General features: G+C 48.1%; 1 protein-coding gene across 1 annotated transcript in view; it reads left to right on the top strand.

Moving 5' to 3' along the window:
• The window catches only part of SAMD15 (sterile alpha motif domain containing 15), a 109,423-nt gene extending 91,539 nt beyond the window's left edge, over positions 1-17,884 (top strand). The window contains exon 4 of the mRNA XM_085626660.1: positions 15,936-17,884. Within this exon, the coding sequence (XP_085482786.1) occupies positions 15,936-16,109 (174 nt within the window). The 3' untranslated portion in view covers positions 16,110-17,884. The remainder of the gene's footprint in view (positions 1-15,935) is intronic.
• Positions 17,885-19,795: the final 1,911 nt, after the last annotated feature.

The raw sequence follows: 19,795 nt of genomic DNA, 5'->3' as shown, positions 1-19,795 counted from the left end.
CCTGGGTTTTGTTGGTTCATTCCTCTTCTGCCTTCTTACATTCCTGTTCTGGCCAGTGGGTATGTTTTGGGGCAGTTATTCGTGGTTCTTTTTCTCTGACGTTGTTATTTTGTTCTTTTTCTTTTATGTACAGAAGGGAGGATGGGTCTTATATCTTGGTTTGCCTTTCTTCTTTGCTTCTCTTATCTTTTCCTGTTGCTCTCTTCTTTCAATGGTTTTGTGTTTATAATTTCCTCCGTTTTTTCTTGTTTCTTCATTGTTGTTTTTTTTTATATATAGAAGAAAGGGGGATATGTTGTATCTTGACTCTGATATTATTCTAGCCCTGCCAATGGAATCTTGGTGTAATGACATAGCATGAAATGTTGGGAGTCAAAGAGACACAGTTGGCTGGGCTGAGTAGCATGCTGGCTGCTCCTGGTGGGGTCCTGATTGTGATCTTGTAACTATCCTGAATAAACCTCTCTGAACCACCTCAACCTGCATGGACTTGATCACTACAGCAACATAATGTCAGAAAAAGGTCTAGGAGGAAGGTAAAAAGTTTAAGGAACTTTAGCCACAAAGGGCCAAGTCCAACACCTACTGAGCAGCGCAACTCCCAAATTGAGCGAGAGGCTATCACAATTCTGTGGGGGTTTAGGCACTTCTACATCTATATGTATGGGTATCCGCTCACGGTGGTCATGGACCACAAACCTTTATTGCCACTATTTTGAGGGTCGTCTTACAGTCCCCCCCCCCCCCAAGGATTGAGAACTGGATCTTTCAGCTACAGGAGTTCACCTTTGCTGTAGAATAACAGCCTGGCACTCGCAATCCGGCAGGTTTTCTGTATCGACATGCTCACCCAGCCACCTCCTCCGAGTCGGCCGATGCCCGTGAGACCGAGAAATACGTCCGCCTGATGGTAGATCTATCCAGCCTAATACCCATCTCCCTGGCTGATATTATAAAAGCCATAAAGCAGGATGGGTGTCTAAAAATTGCCTTCCAAGCTACCCTTTCAGGAGACTGGCAACCTCTCCACTGTACAGCTGCATACTGCATGGCATAGGCAAAATCAACACTCCTGTCCCTGCATACTATCCACCAGAAACTGTCCATGACCGATGAAGGTTGCTTAATGGGAGGCCCATGGCTAGTACTCCCAGACAGTTTGCGTTACAAGACCATGCTCCTAGCCCAAGGGGCGCACCAAGCTGTTGTCAAATCAAAGAATAGATTGCGGAGCAAAGTCTGGTTCCCAGGCCTGGACCAAAGAGTGGAAGAAGTCATACGAGGTTGCCCCGCCTGCCAGGCCGTCTGACAACCTGACCCCCCCAGTGCCTATTATTACGTAGGAAGGTCCTACTGCCCCTTGGCAGCGGGTTAGCGAAGACTTCAGGAGTCTTCCTGACAGTTCTTATTTGCTCCTTGTCATGGATGACTATCCCTGTTATCTGGAAGTAGAGATCATCTCAACCACAACAGCATCAGAGGTCATCCCAAACATGAAGATGCTGATGGCCACACACCACCTGTTCGTTGAGAAGTGCACCGATAACAGCCCCCCTTTAATAGTCAAGAAAGGGTCAATTGCCTCGGCTCCAGAGCCACCAAGCACCGCCGCATCACACCCCGCTTGCCCCAGGGTAATGGGGAGGTTGAGCGCCCAGTCATGACTTTGACCAAATTGATCCGCATCACAGTGGCAGAGAACAGCAATATTGAATGGCCCATCTATAACTTTCTTCGAGATTACAGACTCGCTCTTCATTGGACAACTGGCTTAGCCCCAAGCAAATTATACTTCGGCGACCTCGGACAGAAACCATCCCCCGTCACCCCGTGTGAACTGCTCAACCAAGCTCCCAAATCACTCAGAGTGCCAGCGAGCCTACAATAATGACTATGCCTTGAGATGCCGGTGCGCCAAGCACACCACACTGAAACTCAGAGAAAAAGTCCTGTTAAAAGACCCGGCAAGCTTTGTTTGCCTTCTAGATAGATCCCTGGACTATCACCAAGATTAAAGGTACTCTGGTTATAGTTGTAAGAGGTTCCGAGAGTGTTACCCGCAATGTGTCTCAGTTCAATAAAGCCCCTCTGACCCCTGGTCAAGAATCCACGATGTGTGAACCCCAAGACAAATGGTTCAGGGGTGGCATGACTGATGAAGAGGAAAAATGTGATCAATCCCCCAGTATGCCAAGTCCACCCTCACCTCGGCTGAACACGCCTCCACAAGATCCTGTTCCCATGGTCAACGGGCCAGGCAGGATGTAGCCAGCTCCTCTGGCACCGATTGGTCATCCCCTGCAAGCTTCGCCAGGAATGGTAGTGGACGATACCATCTGGGGCCATCCCAACATTGCACAGAGTTTCCAACTGATTGAACTTCCATACACACAACATCTGTATTCAGTGAACTGTTTTAGCAGCTCGACTGCACATCCTGTGTCTAATGTGTTTTGGTTCTTTGATTTCTTTGTTTTGTTATCATTTCCAAACCTATGGTACAGTGGCGGCCAACACAGATAAATACTGTGAGTGGATGTAGAGGAAAATGGGGGGTGAGGGGGCCAGCAGGAAGCAGGCGGGGTGAGCACGCAGAGGGAGGGGTTTCCTGGTGCTGCCAGCCGCCTCGCGCTTCTCTGCTGCCAGTTTCTTGTCCCAGCAGTACCTGGGACAGCATCACGACTCCCCATCCAATCCCTGCGCTGCTCTCAAGCATGAGAGCAGCGTGGGGATTGGCCTAAGCACGCTGGATTAAGGCTTGCTCAGGCACAGGGAGGCTGTGCAGTTTCTCCAACCCGGCTGCGCAATACAGCTGGGTTGGAGAAACCTAAGTGCTGATGTCAGTTTGGCCAGCCTAAGACGGCCATTGTGAGAAGTTGGCCTGGCATATGCTGTTCCTAGTTATAGGGACACCTTGCACCAGTCCAATTCGACTCCTATTGATGGTAGGTTTAAGACAACCTTTAAAGAAAGCTATCCTAGTGGTAGCTGTGGAGAGCAGCCTTCAGGCTAAGTCTTGAAGGAGTGTTAAGCTTATTGTTTTACCATAATAACCTCTTGAATGACCAAATGAAAGAGTAGCCCACACAGGTATATATATAAAATATATGTATTTATTCTAGACAGAATCCCACAGTCACTTTATGTGGCTAGTGGCAAAGTTACACTTCAAACAAGCATTTATAAACACAATAAATAGCACAGAAATCAATGGGCCCCAGGGGGGGACCAAACCATATACTAAAATAGTGGTATAAGAACCACGACAATTCTACAGGCAATGCCTAGGGCATTCAGGATCGCTGGCCCCTTAAGAATCCACCCACAGTTAAGAGGAAGGGGACCCACGGGAGGCCTGTGCAGTGCGAGAAGTTGCTGTCGGGATCGCAATGTTAGCCTATGGAGAATGTCGCGGTTGAATAATTAAGGTTTAAGGACACTTCTAACAACAGTACAAAGTTAAGGCTTGAGACTTAAGGCTTTGGAGAGCCCACCACCACGGAAGTACCGAAGTACCACTGTTACCTGCCCCAGGGAAGCCGGGTGCATAGGTCGATTCTGGTGTCGGGTCGCGGGCTGATTTTCTATGGAAAAGGAGTCCAAACTGCTGTTAGCTGGAAGTGTCGTTGAAGTCGTGAAGATTGAAGTTGAAGAAAAGACAAAGATGAACCTGAAAGCAGAGGGGACAGAGTCTGGGTCACAGCACAGTGACCAGGGAGCTCACAGGAAGGAGCTCGTGGATGTCGGGGGCTTCAGGTGTGGAAGGTACAGCTGGGCTCTGCAGTCACGGGCTCCGGGAGGCTTCAAGGAAGGCCAGCTTCTGGAGGGCGACTGTCCCACGTCGGCTGAGGGTCGCTGCGGTGTTAGTGTCCCGATTGGATCCACTAAGCATTGGCAACCGCAACCCACGCAAGATGAACAAAGCAGCTGCTGGTGCAGACCCACGTGGTCTGAGGGTGCTCTCCTTTGCAGGGAGCGTAGAGCAGGCCTGGAGCAACCAGGGGAACTCTTAGAAAAGAAGATTGTCCTCCGTCAGGGCCCACAAGTCGAGAGACAAGGGACCGCGGAAGGCAGCAAAATGGAGTGCGTAAAAGGGCTCCCACGGGCCACCGGAGCGGGCCAGGGAGCTGAGGGTCGGCACAAATGCTGCTTGAAGGTTGGCTCAAGAATGGGCCAAAGCACAACTTCCCCACTGGTCGGGGTCGTGTGCTGGACAAGAGGTGGCCGGTGTCTCGGGGTATGCGGGGATCTCGACACCCACGTGGTCCAGGGTGCTCAGACTTGCTGGGCACGCTCACAGGACGCTGGGATGCACTGGAGACCCACCTCGAGGTTGCTGGAAGGCGTCGAAGGTCGTGAGAGCAACGAAGTTCCAACCGGGTATCTTGTAGTCTTTTAGGTGCCTGCCAAGCAGGGGGATAACTCCTTTATCCCAAGGGAGATTTCTTCAGTCAGCTGGGCAGCAGCTCGTCGAAGGTCAGTTCTGTGAAGTCCTGTACGAATCTAAGGCTCTAGGGCAAAGTTATTCCCATATATCCCCAAGATTAGGGGATGGTCCAAAATAGAGCCTACCAATCAGAGTAGAGGCGGGAAAGGGTGGCTACACCCACTCCCCTTTGTGTGTTTCCCGCCTGTGCGAGGGGCAGGATGCCCCTGAACCGGTTCCAGGCGGTGTATGCAGAATTGGGGCTCTGCAGCTGCCTACGTGCAACTCTGAATGGACTTTTGGTGCACCCACCCTGTTCCAATCCCCATCTCCTGTCTGGGGAGGTGCTGGCACCTCCCTGCCACAGGAGCCCTATTGTCCAGATGGCGAGGCTGGGGTTTTCCCCAGCAACAGCCAGCCAGAGTCGTGTAGGTGGCGAACAGTAGCCATTTTGTGGTACATGTGCACTTTTAAATTGGTTTCCAAATTCTACCGCTTTTCCCATATCACCCTCCTAGCAAGGGGGAATCGTGCCCCCATGCCCATGGCTGGACTGGGGGTATGATTCCTTCATGTTTGACACCAAACACGATATGGTTCTGTGTAGCCACTCCAAAGTTACAGCGATGACGCAATAACTTATAGTGCGGTTAAGAGTATATGGTATGGCTACACTACAAACAACCCAGTAACATTTTTACGAAGGTTGCAGGGAGGCCCTACTCACGTAGGGGTCCCCCCTCACACATACCTCAGCACCCAGCCCTGTAGGATTACCAGGGCCTGCCATAGGGGTGACCTATGAGAGTATATGTGTTGTAATGGTATGGGACATAGGGTACCTACATCCCTGTAAGGGGTGCTAGCACCACCTTACCCAGGCTACAGTAGTGGCCTGGTGGTGTCAGTTTGGGTGGCTGTCCCAGGGTGGCACAATAAGTGCTGCAGCCCTGGTAGGCCTACTGGGGGCCCCATGCCCTGGGTACCTAGGGTACCATCTACAGGGGACTGGTAGGGCATGTCCAGCATCCAATTATGTTTGTACCTAGAGTACTCACAACAGTTTTAGGGAGAAAGCAGATAGGCTGGGGTCCTGGATAGCAGGATCCCAGCCAGACTAGTCAAAAACCACTTAAATACCAGGCAAAAAGTTGGGGGCAACCATTAGTCAGATTCCACTCTCCTACATAACCCCCCCCCAAACGAAAGGAGATAAGGCTAACCTTGTCCAGATAAGCCTTTATTTCCTGAGTGGCCATATAAGGAAGAACCTGTACTAACATGGTTGCTCCCTGTGTCATGGTCCACTTGGGAAATCCTACCCCAAGGGGTTCTAGAGTTTCTCCAAAGTCTAGGGAAATTACCTGTATTGGTTTTTGGGTCAGAGGTGGGCTGGTGGGGTGTCTGAGTCTGGAAGTGAGACCCTACTTGGGTTGGTCTCAACCTCCTCAGATCACTGGCCACTATGGAAGCCTTTCTGCCCAGGACGGTGTCATATCTGGCCCTAAGGGTCAACCTCTGGCTGCCTACAGCTGGGGGTTGGATCCCTTTGGCTGGAATAGTGGAGGGCACTGGAAGGTTTGGGGCAGCTAGGCCCCAGGTTTCCCTGTGCTCAACAACATCCATTTGAGGGGTGCCTATACCTAGGGGTAAGGGGGATCCCTCAGTTTGTAGAGGAATATTCACCTGGCTGAAACTACTCTGCTGGGTGTCCCTAATCTGTTGATGAGGGGGTTCCTCTGGGCAGGGGCCCAATACGGGTCCACTGACCTCCCTGACCTCTGCAGCCCTGGGCTGACTGAGGCAGGGTAGAGAGGGGCAGGATACCTGCTCCAGACTGGGTACCACCTTGGAAGGATCCCCTGCCATCAGAGAGGTGGGCAGGTCAGGCCTGTCCACTTCTGGGGCAGTTACTTCACAAGGGGCAGGGTCAGTTCCCTGAGAAACTGGACCTTTACCTGTAGTCTGGTGGGGGGAAGACTGCTCTTCCTCCCCTATGCTCTCTGTTTGTGTAGAGTGATCCATAGTTTCAGGCTTCACTCTTTCTATTTTCTCCTGGGGTGGAGGTGAGGCCCTCAGGGTCTCATCCACTCTCTCAGGAATTCCTACCATTTTCAAATGGGCCTTGTGGTCAACCTCAGCCCAGGCTGAGATTTCTAGATCATTCCCCAGTAAACAATCTACAGGCAAGTTTGGGGACACTGCCACTCTCTTGGGGCCAGTGACTCCTCCCCAGCTGAGATGTATCACTGCCATGGGATGATCTGTCCTGATTCCATCAATGTTGGTCACCTGATAACTAAACCCAGGTAAAAGCTGATCTAGGGGCACTAGCCTCTTGGTCACCATGGTGACACTGGCCCCTGTGTCCTTATAGGCCACAGCCTTCTGACCATTGATCATTGGTTCTTGTCTGTACCTGCCCAGAATACTGGGGCTCATGGTAAAGTTGGCAAACCCCATGCCACCATCACAGACCATTGTTGCTAATGCAGGGGACCTGGCTAGGCCAGAGTCCACTGGTGTCCCCAAAGAGAACCCAACTAAATTTTTGGGTGCACTCCCACCACCTGGGGGATTACTACTAGTAGTAACAGGAGGTGTTGGAGCTGGTTTTGGAGGAACACTTTCTTTATTGCCATTCTTAGGACAGCTGGAGTCAGTTTTCCAGTGGCCAGGTTTCTTACACACATGGCAATATGGTTTCTTGGTATTAGAGGAAGTATTTTGGGACCCACCCCCAGCACTGGTTTGTTGGGGCCCTTCAGAGGACTTTTCTTGTTTATCATCCCCACCTTTCTCTTTGGGCTTAGTGGAATCCTTCTTCTGGTCACCAACTTGGTTCTTAGGCCTAATCCTGGTTCTGACCCATTTGTCTGCCTTCTTTCCCAATTCTTGGGGAGAGGTCAGATCAGAGTCCACCAGGTGCTGGTGTAAAAGTTGGTTCTGACAATTATTAAGAATCTGCTCCCTCATTATGAGATTATACAATCCTTGATAATCATTAACTTTACTGCCATTTAACCAACCTTCCAGTGCCTTGGTTGCACAATCCACAAAGTCTACCCAATCTTGATTCTGTGCTTTCTGGGTGTCTCTGAACTTAAGTCTGTATTGATCAGTGGTTAAGCCAAACCCATCTATTAAAGCATCTTTCAAGATATAATAATCATCAGCATCCTCTTCTCTTACAGAGAGGAGCTTGTCTCTACCTTTATCTGAAAAGGAGAGCCACAGGATTGCTGCCCACTGCTCTACAGGGACCCTCTGTACTCTACATGCCCTTTCAAGAGCAGATATCCATTTGTGGATATCATCCCCATTCTGATAGGGGGGCACAATCTTGTGGAGGTTCCTATTGTCAGGGACTCTCTCTCTAACTCTAGGGGTTTCATCACTGCCACCAGGGATCTCTAGACCCCATTTCTTTGAAGCTTTCTGAAGCTCCAGGGTTTCCCTGTCCAATGCTAACTGTTCTCTTTTAAGCTCAAGCTTAGCCTGCTCAAATTTGATCAGTCTGCATTTCCTCTCATGAGAGGTTTCTCTTCTCTGAGAAGAGGCAGAGGACCCTTTGGATCTCCTAGAATGGTTGGATCCCACTGAGGGGGATCTGTTCCTTCTTGGATCCACCACTCTCCTTTTAAGGGTGGAGGGAGTGCCTCTTGGGCCATCACCTCCATGCTGTGAGTGGTCTGTTTCTTCCAGGTCAGGATTTTCATCCTCTTCCTGTTCCTCTTCAGATTCCACTCTGGGAGTGTCCTCTTCTGAGGGGTGCCCACCCACGTTGTCCGTCCCTCTGGATCCTATGGACTCCATAAAGTCTGCTATGAGCAGGATCTCTTTGAGACGTTTTGTGTTGGCACCTCTTTCTGTCTTCAGTCTCCTAAGGGTGCACATTTCCCTGAGCTCAGCAAAGGTGAAATTATCATACTTATCTACTGGGACCCTCTGGGGTCCTTCCATAGCCTTAGTACTACCTGAAGACATGTTTAGTGTAGTGATGTATCTACCTACACTAAGTGTGGCCTACTGAACCCTCTCTTGAGTTGTAGTCAAGGTGTGCTAGACCCTCTACACACAACTCCAAGTTCAGTAGAACTTATTGTATTCTAGCTTGAATTTATATGTACCTTTGGTACCTTGTGGCTTTCACTTTAGAAATTCAATGTGTTATCTGGTAAAACAATGGCAAGCTTGAATCCCACCGCTGCACACCAATGTGAGAAGTTGGCCTGGCATATGCTGTTCCTAGTTATAGGGACACCTTGCACCAGTCCAATTCGACTCCTATTGATGGTAGTGTTAAGACAACCTTTAAAGAAAGCTATCCTAGTGGTAGCTGTGGAGAGCAGCCTTCAGGCTAAGTCTTGAAGGAGTGTTAAGCTTATTGTTTTACCATAATAACCTCTTGAATGACCAAATGAAAGAGTAGCCCACACAGGTATATATATAAAATATATGTATTTATTCTAGACAGAATCCCACAGTCACTTTATGTGGCTAGTGGCAAAGTTACACTTCAAACAAGCATTTATAAACACAATAAATAGCACAGAAATCAATGGGCCCCAGGGGGGGACCAAACCATATACTAAAATAGTGGTATAAGAACCACGACAATTCTACAGGCAATGCCTAGGGCATTCAGGATCGCTGGCCCCTTAAGAATCCACCCACAGTTAAGAGGAAGGGGACCCACGGGAGGCCTGTGCAGTGCGAGAAGTTGCTGTCGGGATCGCAATGTTAGCCTATGGAGAATGTCGCGGTTGAATAATTAAGGTTTAAGGACACTTCTAACAACAGTACAAAGTTAAGGCTTGAGACTTAAGGCTTTGGAGAGCCCACCACCACGGAAGTACCGAAGTACCACTGTTACCTGCCCCAGGGAAGCCGGGTGCATAGGTCGATTCTGGTGTCGGGTCGCGGGCTGATTTTCTATGGAAAAGGAGTCCAAACTGCTGTTAGCTGGAAGTGTCGTTGAAGTCGTGAAGATTGAAGTTGAAGAAAAGACAAAGATGAACCTGAAAGCAGAGGGGACAGAGTCTGGGTCACAGCACAGTGACCAGGGAGCTCACAGGAAGGAGCTCGTGGATGTCGGGGGCTTCAGGTGTGGAAGGTACAGCTGGGCTCTGCAGTCACGGGCTCCGGGAGGCTTCAAGGAAGGCCAGCTTCTGGAGGGCGACTGTCCCACGTCGGCTGAGGGTCGCTGCGGTGTTAGTGTCCCGATTGGATCCACTAAGCATTGGCAACCGCAACCCACGCAAGATGAACAAAGCAGCTGCTGGTGCAGACCCACGTGGTCTGAGGGTGCTCTCCTTTGCAGGGAGCGTAGAGCAGGCCTGGAGCAACCAGGGGAACTCTTAGAAAAGAAGATTGTCCTCCGTCAGGGCCCACAAGTCGAGAGACAAGGGACCGCGGAAGGCAGCAAAATGGAGTGCGTAAAAGGGCTCCCACGGGCCACCGGAGCGGGCCAGGGAGCTGAGGGTCGGCACAAATGCTGCTTGAAGGTTGGCTCAAGAATGGGCCAAAGCACAACTTCCCCACTGGTCGGGGTCGTGTGCTGGACAAGAGGTGGCCGGTGTCTCGGGGTATGCGGGGATCTCGACACCCACGTGGTCCAGGGTGCTCAGACTTGCTGGGCACGCTCACAGGACGCTGGGATGCACTGGAGACCCACCTCGAGGTTGCTGGAAGGCGTCGAAGGTCGTGAGAGCAACGAAGTTCCAACCGGGTATCTTGTAGTCTTTTAGGTGCCTGCCAAGCAGGGGGATAACTCCTTTATCCCAAGGGAGATTTCTTCAGTCAGCTGGGCAGCAGCTCGTCGAAGGTCAGTTCTGTGAAGTCCTGTACGAATCTAAGGCTCTAGGGCAAAGTTATTCCCATATATCCCCAAGATTAGGGGATGGTCCAAAATAGAGCCTACCAATCAGAGTAGAGGCGGGAAAGGGTGGCTACACCCACTCCCCTTTGTGTGTTTCCCGCCTGTGCGAGGGGCAGGATGCCCCTGAACCGGTTCCAGGCGGTGTATGCAGAATTGGGGCTCTGCAGCTGCCTACGTGCAACTCTGAATGGACTTTTGGTGCACCCACCCTGTTCCAATCCCCATCTCCTGTCTGGGGAGGTGCTGGCACCTCCCTGCCACAGGAGCCCTATTGTCCAGATGGCGAGGCTGGGGTTTTCCCCAGCAACAGCCAGCCAGAGTCGTGTAGGTGGCGAACAGTAGCCATTTTGTGGTACATGTGCACTTTTAAATTGGTTTCCAAATTCTACCGCTTTTCCCATATCACCCTCCTAGCAAGGGGGAATCGTGCCCCCATGCCCATGGCTGGACTGGGGGTATGATTCCTTCATGTTTGACACCAAACACGATATGGTTCTGTGTAGCCACTCCAAAGTTACAGCGATGACGCAATAACTTATAATGCGGTTAAGAGTATATGGTATGGCTACACTACAAACAACCCAGTAACATTTTTACGAAGGTTGCAGGGAGGCCCTACTCACGTAGGGGTCCCCCCTCACACATACCTCAGCACCCAGCCCTGTAGGATTACCAGGGCCTGCCATAGGGGTGACCTATGAGAGTATATGTGTTGTAATGGTATGGGACATAGGGTACCTACATCCCTGTAAGGGGTGCTAGCACCACCTTACCCAGGCTACAGTAGTGGCCTGGTGGTGTCAGTTTGGGTGGCTGTCCCAGGGTGGCACAATAAGTGCTGCAGCCCTGGTAGGCCTACTGGGGGCCCCATGCCCTGGGTACCTAGGGTACCATCTACAAGGGACTGGTAGGGCATGTCCAGCATCCAATTATGTTTGTACCTAGAGTACTCACAACAGTTTTAGGGAGAAAGCAGATAGGCTGGGGTCCTGGATAGCAGGATCCCAGCCAGACTAGTCAAAAACCACTTAAATACCAGGCAAAAAGTTGGGGGCAACCATTAGTCAGATTCCACTCTCCTACAGCCATCCAAACTGACATGTGCACATAAAAGTGCACATCTACCACTACTCCTCCCATGTCCTGGCCCCACACCTCCCTGCACACGCTCGCTCAGGCAGAAGCTGAAAAATAAAATAGTAAAAGGAGGTTTTATTTTTCAACTGCTGGCTCTGAGTCAGTGGGGCGCCGCTCCTCCGCCATGTGTAATGTTGCGATGCATCAGACAACACCATGTGGGGCGCCTGCAGAAGGGGGGGATTAGGTTTGTCCCCCTAAGGGTTTGCGGAAACAGGCGTGGTTAGTAAGAAGACCACCAAAGTACACACATGGTGTCGTCTCCATTTTTTTGCAGCTGTGGCGGCCTTGCACCATTACAAAATCGGTGCTAATGGTACAACAAAATAGACAAACTTATAAGAAGTGCAAAACTCCTGCAGGAAGAAGCCAAACCTCTTATGGAATTAACATACAATTATGTACTCACATAGAATTGATGAACGCTCACCTACCTAGTATGCAATGCTACATCACTTCAATCCATATCTTGAACTGTGAAACATTCAAGAGTACCACTGTTAACTGGTTGTACAGTTTCCCAATTATGGGTTCTCTAGTTTGGATGATGTTATATCACTTATGTCAACATTTATATTCCCCCTTTGTTAAATTGTCAGACCTATATTACAACTGTATATGGGTGAGCTAAAAATATGTTTTACTGCTGATTCCATAACACAAAATTAAAAACAGGAGGGCTGAGTAATGGACCCTGCTTCTCCTTTCCATCGACGTTTTGGTGCTTGAGTATACAGGAATACAGGTATCTTGCATCAAATATTGTGAAATAATCCGTTTGATAGGGTATGTTCACCATCCTCAAAAGGGAGTGGGCTTTGGGGCATATTTCCTGAGGTCCCGTTCCTTGAAGAGGTCTTGCAACTTGCTGTAAGTGAGGATGTCTGCACACGCCGCTTGTTTCACATGGTGAGTCGCTGTAATTGTGGCTTGCTCTATGAAACAGGCCATGCCCACTTTGCCAAGATACACTTACAGCTTACTGAGTGTGGGCAGCAGGAGTACATAGGCCTTGAGATGCGAACTGTGTGCCCAACACAAACGCTTCTGCTACCTCGCTACCAATGCCAATAGGGCAGTGGAAGTGAGGTTGTGACAGCCAGGTTCCATAATACTCGGCGGTCTCATCCTTGTTGAAGCCTATCTGGAATAGCAGCTCTATGAAGGCTGAAGAGAACTGTTCTTAGCTCAGCCTAGACCTTCTGTCCTGCTGCAAGTATCCCAGACTACCACTTTATTTATAACTTTTACTTAAAAAACGTGTTTTTAGATTGTTTCGCTTTAGCACCTTAGTTTATATCACTATACTGAATACCCTTTATTGGAATTTGTGAACCACACCCTTTCTGCTGTTACAATTCTATTAGTGATTCAATTGTCATGTTTCTTCTATATGTGTCTTTTTGTACTTGGAGCAAAATTGTGGTCTATTAAACCACACATGAGAGATTCTTGTATAGAGTGCACCCTAAACTATTTCAATGTGCTTTTAATTGTGCAGAACATTGAAAAGGAGGCACATTGATTACAAGTGATTTCCTAGGGTCACTCTATTTGCTCAAACCTAGAAGCTGGTATTAAAACCAGGTTTCATGAATAGGCATTGTGCATTTCAGGTCCTGGATGGATTTTGCATCCTTTCCCCCTTCAAGCTGTGATTGAAACCAAGGTCTGTATGTCAGGGCCCTTCTACTAGTTTTGCCCTATGTCTAATAAAAGCTTCTGACTGGCCTTGGCAACTAGCATAAGTGCATTCAAAATATCCTTTATAATGAGATGAGGCAACCACAGTGGGAATACCCCTCTTCGTAAAACAACTACACATTGGGCAGAAACAGTACAAGTTTCCCTCCTTCAGAGAACAGGAACAGTCAGGGTAGCATCAGCACAAGCTTTTCCCATCACAGGGCAGGTACAAATCAGGCGGCGGCAACAAAAGCTTCACTGCCTCTCAGAATAGGGACAGCATGGCAGTAGCAAAGCAAGTTTACCTCTCTTACAGAACTCAGTAAAAGTAATCGTCCATTTGCCGCAGAACAGATCCAGCAAGGCAGATTTGTACAAACTTTCATTACCCACAGAATATGTACACTAAAGGTGTGAGTGACATGTAGATTAAAGACAGATCTCTAGAGCTGGTGCTTAACTCACTGACAGAATATATAGGTGGATGAGTGAGTGAGTATACAAGTTCTGACAGCATTCTCACCATGGTGATATTTCATATCGGCACCCTAAAAATACTGCTGCCATCACTCAGAAACTTCCTGTGTGTGTTGATTCTTCAGTTTTCCATGTATAGATGTATTTCTGAAACCTAATAGGTCAATGGTGTTTGGAGCAGTCTCACCAGAACCTAAGTGTTAGACCTGTCAGCCCTTTGGGTGGTCCCTCCTCATCATTATTTATTTTGTCCCACTTTTGCCTCAAACCCTGTTAGTATTTTTTCCTTTTTGGGAACCACCAGACTTTTTAGTATTGATGCAGATTCAGGGAGCCATTTTATCTACCCCTGGAACTTCTGTCTGAGGGCCTGGAGCACAAAATGGTGGCCACCTGTGACATCATCAGAACCCACTGGAACCTACTAGAACCTTCTACAACATTCTGGAACCCTGTGACAGTTGGAGGCGGTTTTGAATGTTGGGAAGCTAAGCCAGAGTTGACAGTTGGAGCTGGCAGTTGGCACCTGACTGGTGAAGAGAGAGCAGCAGAAACCTGAAGGAGGAAGGAGTGAGGCAGCAGGGGTGTAAACTTGTGCCTGGAGTGGGGTCCATAAACCCACCCTTGATACTAGTCCCTACTGACTGAGCCCAGCCTGGAGCCCTGTGTGGGAGAAAGCAAGAAAAACCATCTTAAGGACCTGGACAGCAGGAACAGCCCTTAAAAGTAAAGAACAGCGAGTACCTGACCTGGTTACTGGTAACTACCTGAAGTCCGACGTCGAGAAGCCTAGAGACCTGGAGCCCGAGGTGGAGAAGCGGCGCTGACTGGAAAGCAGACGTCGTGCCCGGAGCCGCCAGAGGTCGAGAGAGGGCGCCGACGGAGGTCGTGGAGAGTACCAGAGGTCGAGGAGAAAGTCACCCGAGGTCGAGTGAGCGGCGTCGACGGGGGAGTGAAGTCCGCCCTCCGGAGTCGCCGGAGACCGAGGTGAAGCGTGCCGGAGGTCGGGAGTGGAGATCGCACTCCGGAGTCGCCGGAACCTGAAGAGAGGTGTGCCGGAGGTCGGGAGTGGAGGTCGCACTCCGGAGTCGCCGGAACCTGAGGAGAATCGTGCCGGAGGTCGGGAGTGGAGATCGCACTCCGGAGCCGTCGGAAGTCGACATCGAGCCAAGACTGGCCGACGTCATCGAACCGGAGGTCGACATCGAGCTGAGGCCGCCGACATCGAACCGGAGCCGCCCGAAGTCGACATCAAGCCAAGACTGCCCGACGTCATTGAACCGGAGCCGACATCGAACCGAGGCCGCCGACATCGAACCGGAATCGCCTCACGGCGTCGACACGACTCCAGCGGCGTCGGAACTTCATAGAAAGGGCAGTAAGTGGAATAGAGGGCGCCTAAGGCCCTGTGAAGCCCTAAGAGACCATCCTAGGGGCTAGAGAGGTGCTGGAACCAGCTTGATTGTGCCAGGGGTGAGCTGAGACTAATACAGAGGGGTTGTGTAGTGTGGGAGAGCCAGATCTCTAGATTCCCCCTTGATCTACCTCAGTTTAGGCCTCAGCCTTGTCCAAGCCAGGGAGTATACCCCTCAGGCCATCCACCTAACCACAAGCTGTGACTGGGCCAAATCATCCCATAGTATTTTAAATGTGATCTGATTTTACAAATGTCATTGTTGGCTGATATTATTTATTGAGGGTACTGTATTTATTGTATTTATCTAAGTTATTCCTGTGATGTATTTATTGTCCTGAGCTAACTTATTCCTGCACAGTATTTATTGCCTCACAGTATTTATTTGACCTGATCGTATTTATTGCACCTGTAAAGTGTTATTATTTATTTGACCTGCACTTTTTAAGGAAAAGCCTTGTGTACTGTGATTGTATTATTATTTATTTAATCAGCAACTAAGAGAAAAGAAGATAAAAAAATATATATTTTCAATATAATTTTTAAGGTGTAGTGTCGTTTTTGGAACGGATGCACGCATGGTTATTGTGTGGGTATGACGTATGCTTAGCACGGTGCCTGACCCCTGACCACTCGAGCCAAGCTACCACAGTGTATGTCTGGGAAGACCCACCACCACCACCCTTCCGGTGTGGGAGTGTGGGGATTTCTAACACTAAGTAACTATGCTTCGATAGGCACACAGGTGTCAACCTGTCCGAAAAAGTTTTGAATGCTTGCGCATCATGCTCTGTGCGATCCCAGCCTCAGTGTTGCACCTGTTCAAAATGTTGAGGGCTGCCAGTACAACCCAACCATGCGTCATTCACTGTCTTCTTTTGACTTACGATGTCCCCTGTTTCATTATATTTCAGGAGATTTCTCTTCGGGTGCGTGAGCTACTGGGCATAGACGAGCCTCTCTTCAGCCGAAGCATCTCCCTGCCTTACCGGGATAACATGGGCCTCTTCTTAGAGCGGAAATCTCAGAGCGGACCACGAGGCGATGCCCTCACCTACATCCAGTTTATAAAGGAGCAGAAGCTGTAGAGACACTGGCTCACAATAGGTGTTCCTCCAAATAAAGAGCTCTGCATCTGTAATTAATGTTCAAATATAGGTTTCCCAGTCCATATAAAACTGTGGTAGACAATGTGAGTCTGTCATGAAGGTGCACTCCTCTCAGTTGGTAGTGTGCTGTCATAAGGTACGCATCAGTAAAACAAGTTCTACACAACTTTATGCAAAGCTTGCTTTATTAAGGTCATGCCCTCCAGCATGATGTGAAATGTTGGTATAATGACCGAGTTTTGATGAAGGATTTGATTGTAGTCACTGTACATCCATGGAATCTGTCCTATGTGACCTTAGGACCAGGTCTTGGATTGGCCGCCAGGGTTCTGTGGGATGGCCTCTTGCCAGTCTCCCTAATGATCTATAATGATCTAGCCTCTCTTGCCTATAACAGCGTATTCTGGTCTGATAAATACTTATTTTGCACCCTCTCTTCCTAATCAGTACTCACTTCCTCCGGTGGACATGTAGTTTTCCTGTTAGTTTCTATTTGGCCATTCTTCCTTCTTTTAATACTAACTCATGCTTTTGGTATTATTTCTGTCTCCTCCTTTTCAATTCTTGCCACTTTTCCTGCCTGATCCCACTATGTGTTATCACTGGTCCCCATTCTCTATGTCGCCCTTCTTCCATCCTACCCCTTTATCTTTTCACTGACCCTAGCTTTAGGTATCAAACCTTTGTTCATGTTGCCATTTCCATTTCCACTTCAGTCTCCATTTTGTCCTCGCTTCCAAGCTCCCTTCTGTATAACTTCTTGCCCTGATATGTTCCACTGTGTCTCGGTCTCTTGCTGTCCTTTAACTGAGACGATGGAAAGATAGCTAGGGGGCGGTCTTGTTCGTCTGTAGGTGAACAGTGATTGGCTGCTGAGTCACATACTTTCAAAACCTGTCAGTCCTGCTGAATTGAATTAATAGATATCTTGCCCGACTGACGTGTATTTCCCACATATCGGTCACATTATTTTATCTACCATTTCTATTCCTCTTCCTCAGGGCATCCTCTTGCCCAGCCATCCTCTGGATGAGAACCTTAGGTAAAGGATGACTTCCTGGGGTAGCTTCTGTGTATGGGCGGTGCCTATAAATTTCAGTCATGGTGAACTACATAAAAATGAAACCCACTGATACAAAAGTCTAGCAACTGAGCAATGTTCTAATATACTATAAACAAAAATGGAAATATGGCTTATTTAACTCCTTTTAAAAGTACCTCCGGTTCCTATAAACTGTGCCTGGGTGACATTCACAAATAATTGCAAGGAACTGATCATATCCCTTTGTTCCTGCCTGTGACAAAACGACATATATTTTGCCCTAAGAGCAGAATTCCTAAACTCACAAATACATTATGAGCGAAAGAGCAGCCTTCCACATTCTTTGAATATCCATTCTGGGTAACACCACAAACATTCTATCACAGGAAGTGAATGTTCCTTCTAAATTCCACATGGAGGAACCCTACAAACACCTCCTGGGGAACTAGCTTCACTGCTATTCACAAACCACATCCTTGTGGGCAACACAAACCTTTGACCAATAACTACAAACTTCTTCTCTAGGAACGAGTGTTTGTCTTCCCTTGGTACTGAGTTACACGCTACTTTCCTGGTAATCCACACCTGTGAGTACCTCTCACTTGCTCTGATAGAAATGTAATCTGTCTGTTTTCATCCAAAATTACAATTGGATCAATCTCACAAATGCAAATATTTTTCAAGAAATAAATAAACCTCTACTTTCAAAACATACTGTAGGTGGATGGGCCTCACTAATTATTCTCTCCAGGAAGTTACAGGTACATGCATCAACCATTTTTGCAAGTGCAAACGGTGCGATTCTTAAAAATCGGCCGTTTGCGCCAGCAAAAAGGGCTTCTGCGATGCATCAACTTGTCAGCCTCTCGCAATTTAAGAAATCGCTAATTATTGAGATTTCTTAAAGTGCTATTGCATTTAAGGAATTGCAAATTGCGATTCCTTAAATGCAATGCATGATGGAATCGCAAATTGTGATTTTGCTAATAGGGGGCACAAATTACCACCAATGTGTACTTGATGGTAATTTGCAAAAACTTAAAAAAATGCACTAAAGTGCATTTTTCAAAGTTGTAGGTTACACACACACATGCCCTTGGGGCATGTGTGTGTGCAACATGTGTGCACAGATCAATTTCAGGGGTGCAACAGGGTGTCCTTTTGACACCCTTGAAATTACATGAGCAATTTGTGAGTACCTATTGGTACTCGCAAATTGCGCATGCAATCTCCCATTCATTCCTATTGGCCTGTAGGCCCATAGGAATGAATGGGAAGGCATTCCTTAATTGCGACCCGAAATTTACGAGTCGCAATGAAGGAATATTTGGGAATCGCTAATTTTATAGCGATTCCTACATGCATAGGCTTTTGCAATTCCTTAATTGCGATTCCTTAATAATCGCAATTAAGGAATCGCAAAAGCCTTCATTGATGCATGTATCTGTTAGTAACCCTCTACATTGAATGCATTTCTCATATCAGGGTGGGGGTCTTTAACCTCAAGATGTGGATTTATCTAGCTAACTTTAAGTACACTGTGTCACACTCCTCACCTATCCTGAAGCTACTGTGGCAGGGAATCTACTACTACAATAAAGGTGGAGTATCCGTAATACTGCATCTTTTGAAGCAAGACTTACCAATACTTTGTCAGATACTTTCCCAGGGAAACCATTCACTCTTCTGTGATATAACAAGCACAATAGTGGTATCTATGGTTTAGCATGTAAAAGGAAATCTTACACATGCTCAGCAAACACAAGTACAATATCACACACCACTCAATGACACATGTAACAAAATATAATGAAATACATTTTCTTTGTAATAAGAAGTCAGTAAAATACTGCAATCGCAATGAAATAAATACCCACTGATAATATACAGCATTCAATGAATTGTGATGTTATATTGTAAACAAGAAAGATCAATGGGTTCTCTCTTGCTTCAGCTGATTCCCCCTTCCTGGATATTGCAGCACATGTTCTTAACAATTGTCTTTCAATGTTTGTCGTAACTGGATGGATGGTAGCCATTTCAACAAGGCAGCAGCAGCACCTTTTAGTACTGCATGCACCATTTCTACTGGACGCCCAATCATCCACAGGAACACGTCATACAGCACACAGCACATTCTCCAACACTGCCTTAATATGCCATAGTTGGTGATCTCGGAGCTCCCATCAGTACTAAGAAGTAACACACACAAACATTCAACATGCCGTCACACAGAACAGTGTGCACACTTCCAGCTCAGCACAGACATGCCATACCGTTGGTTAGATTGCCCACAAAAGCACTCATCTTGAAACAATACAATCACATACTCAGCAGGACTCGGACACACCAGTGGTAGAGATCCATCCAGCATAGCATGCATAAACAGTTTACTAATCTTGAGTAACGTTTCTCATGGATGTGCAGCTTCCCACAGAGTCCTTTTGTAATCCCTTCACACGCATCTGACAGGAGACACATTTGTTCGTAGTAATGACACCTTAAAGGCACTGTGCAGCTTTCGCCACAGATCCGTGTGGACCTACCTAGGGCACAACAGGAGCTAGTGATGTCAGCTCAGCCATTGTTTCCGCACTCCACATAGGCCAGGGAGGGGATATGG

Source organism: Triturus cristatus, chromosome 9 (genome assembly GCF_964204655.1).
Source record: "Triturus cristatus chromosome 9, aTriCri1.1, whole genome shotgun sequence".
In the NCBI taxonomy this organism is placed as follows: domain Eukaryota; kingdom Metazoa; phylum Chordata; class Amphibia; order Caudata; family Salamandridae; genus Triturus; species Triturus cristatus.
This window is presented reverse-complemented; position numbering and strand designations above follow the sequence as displayed.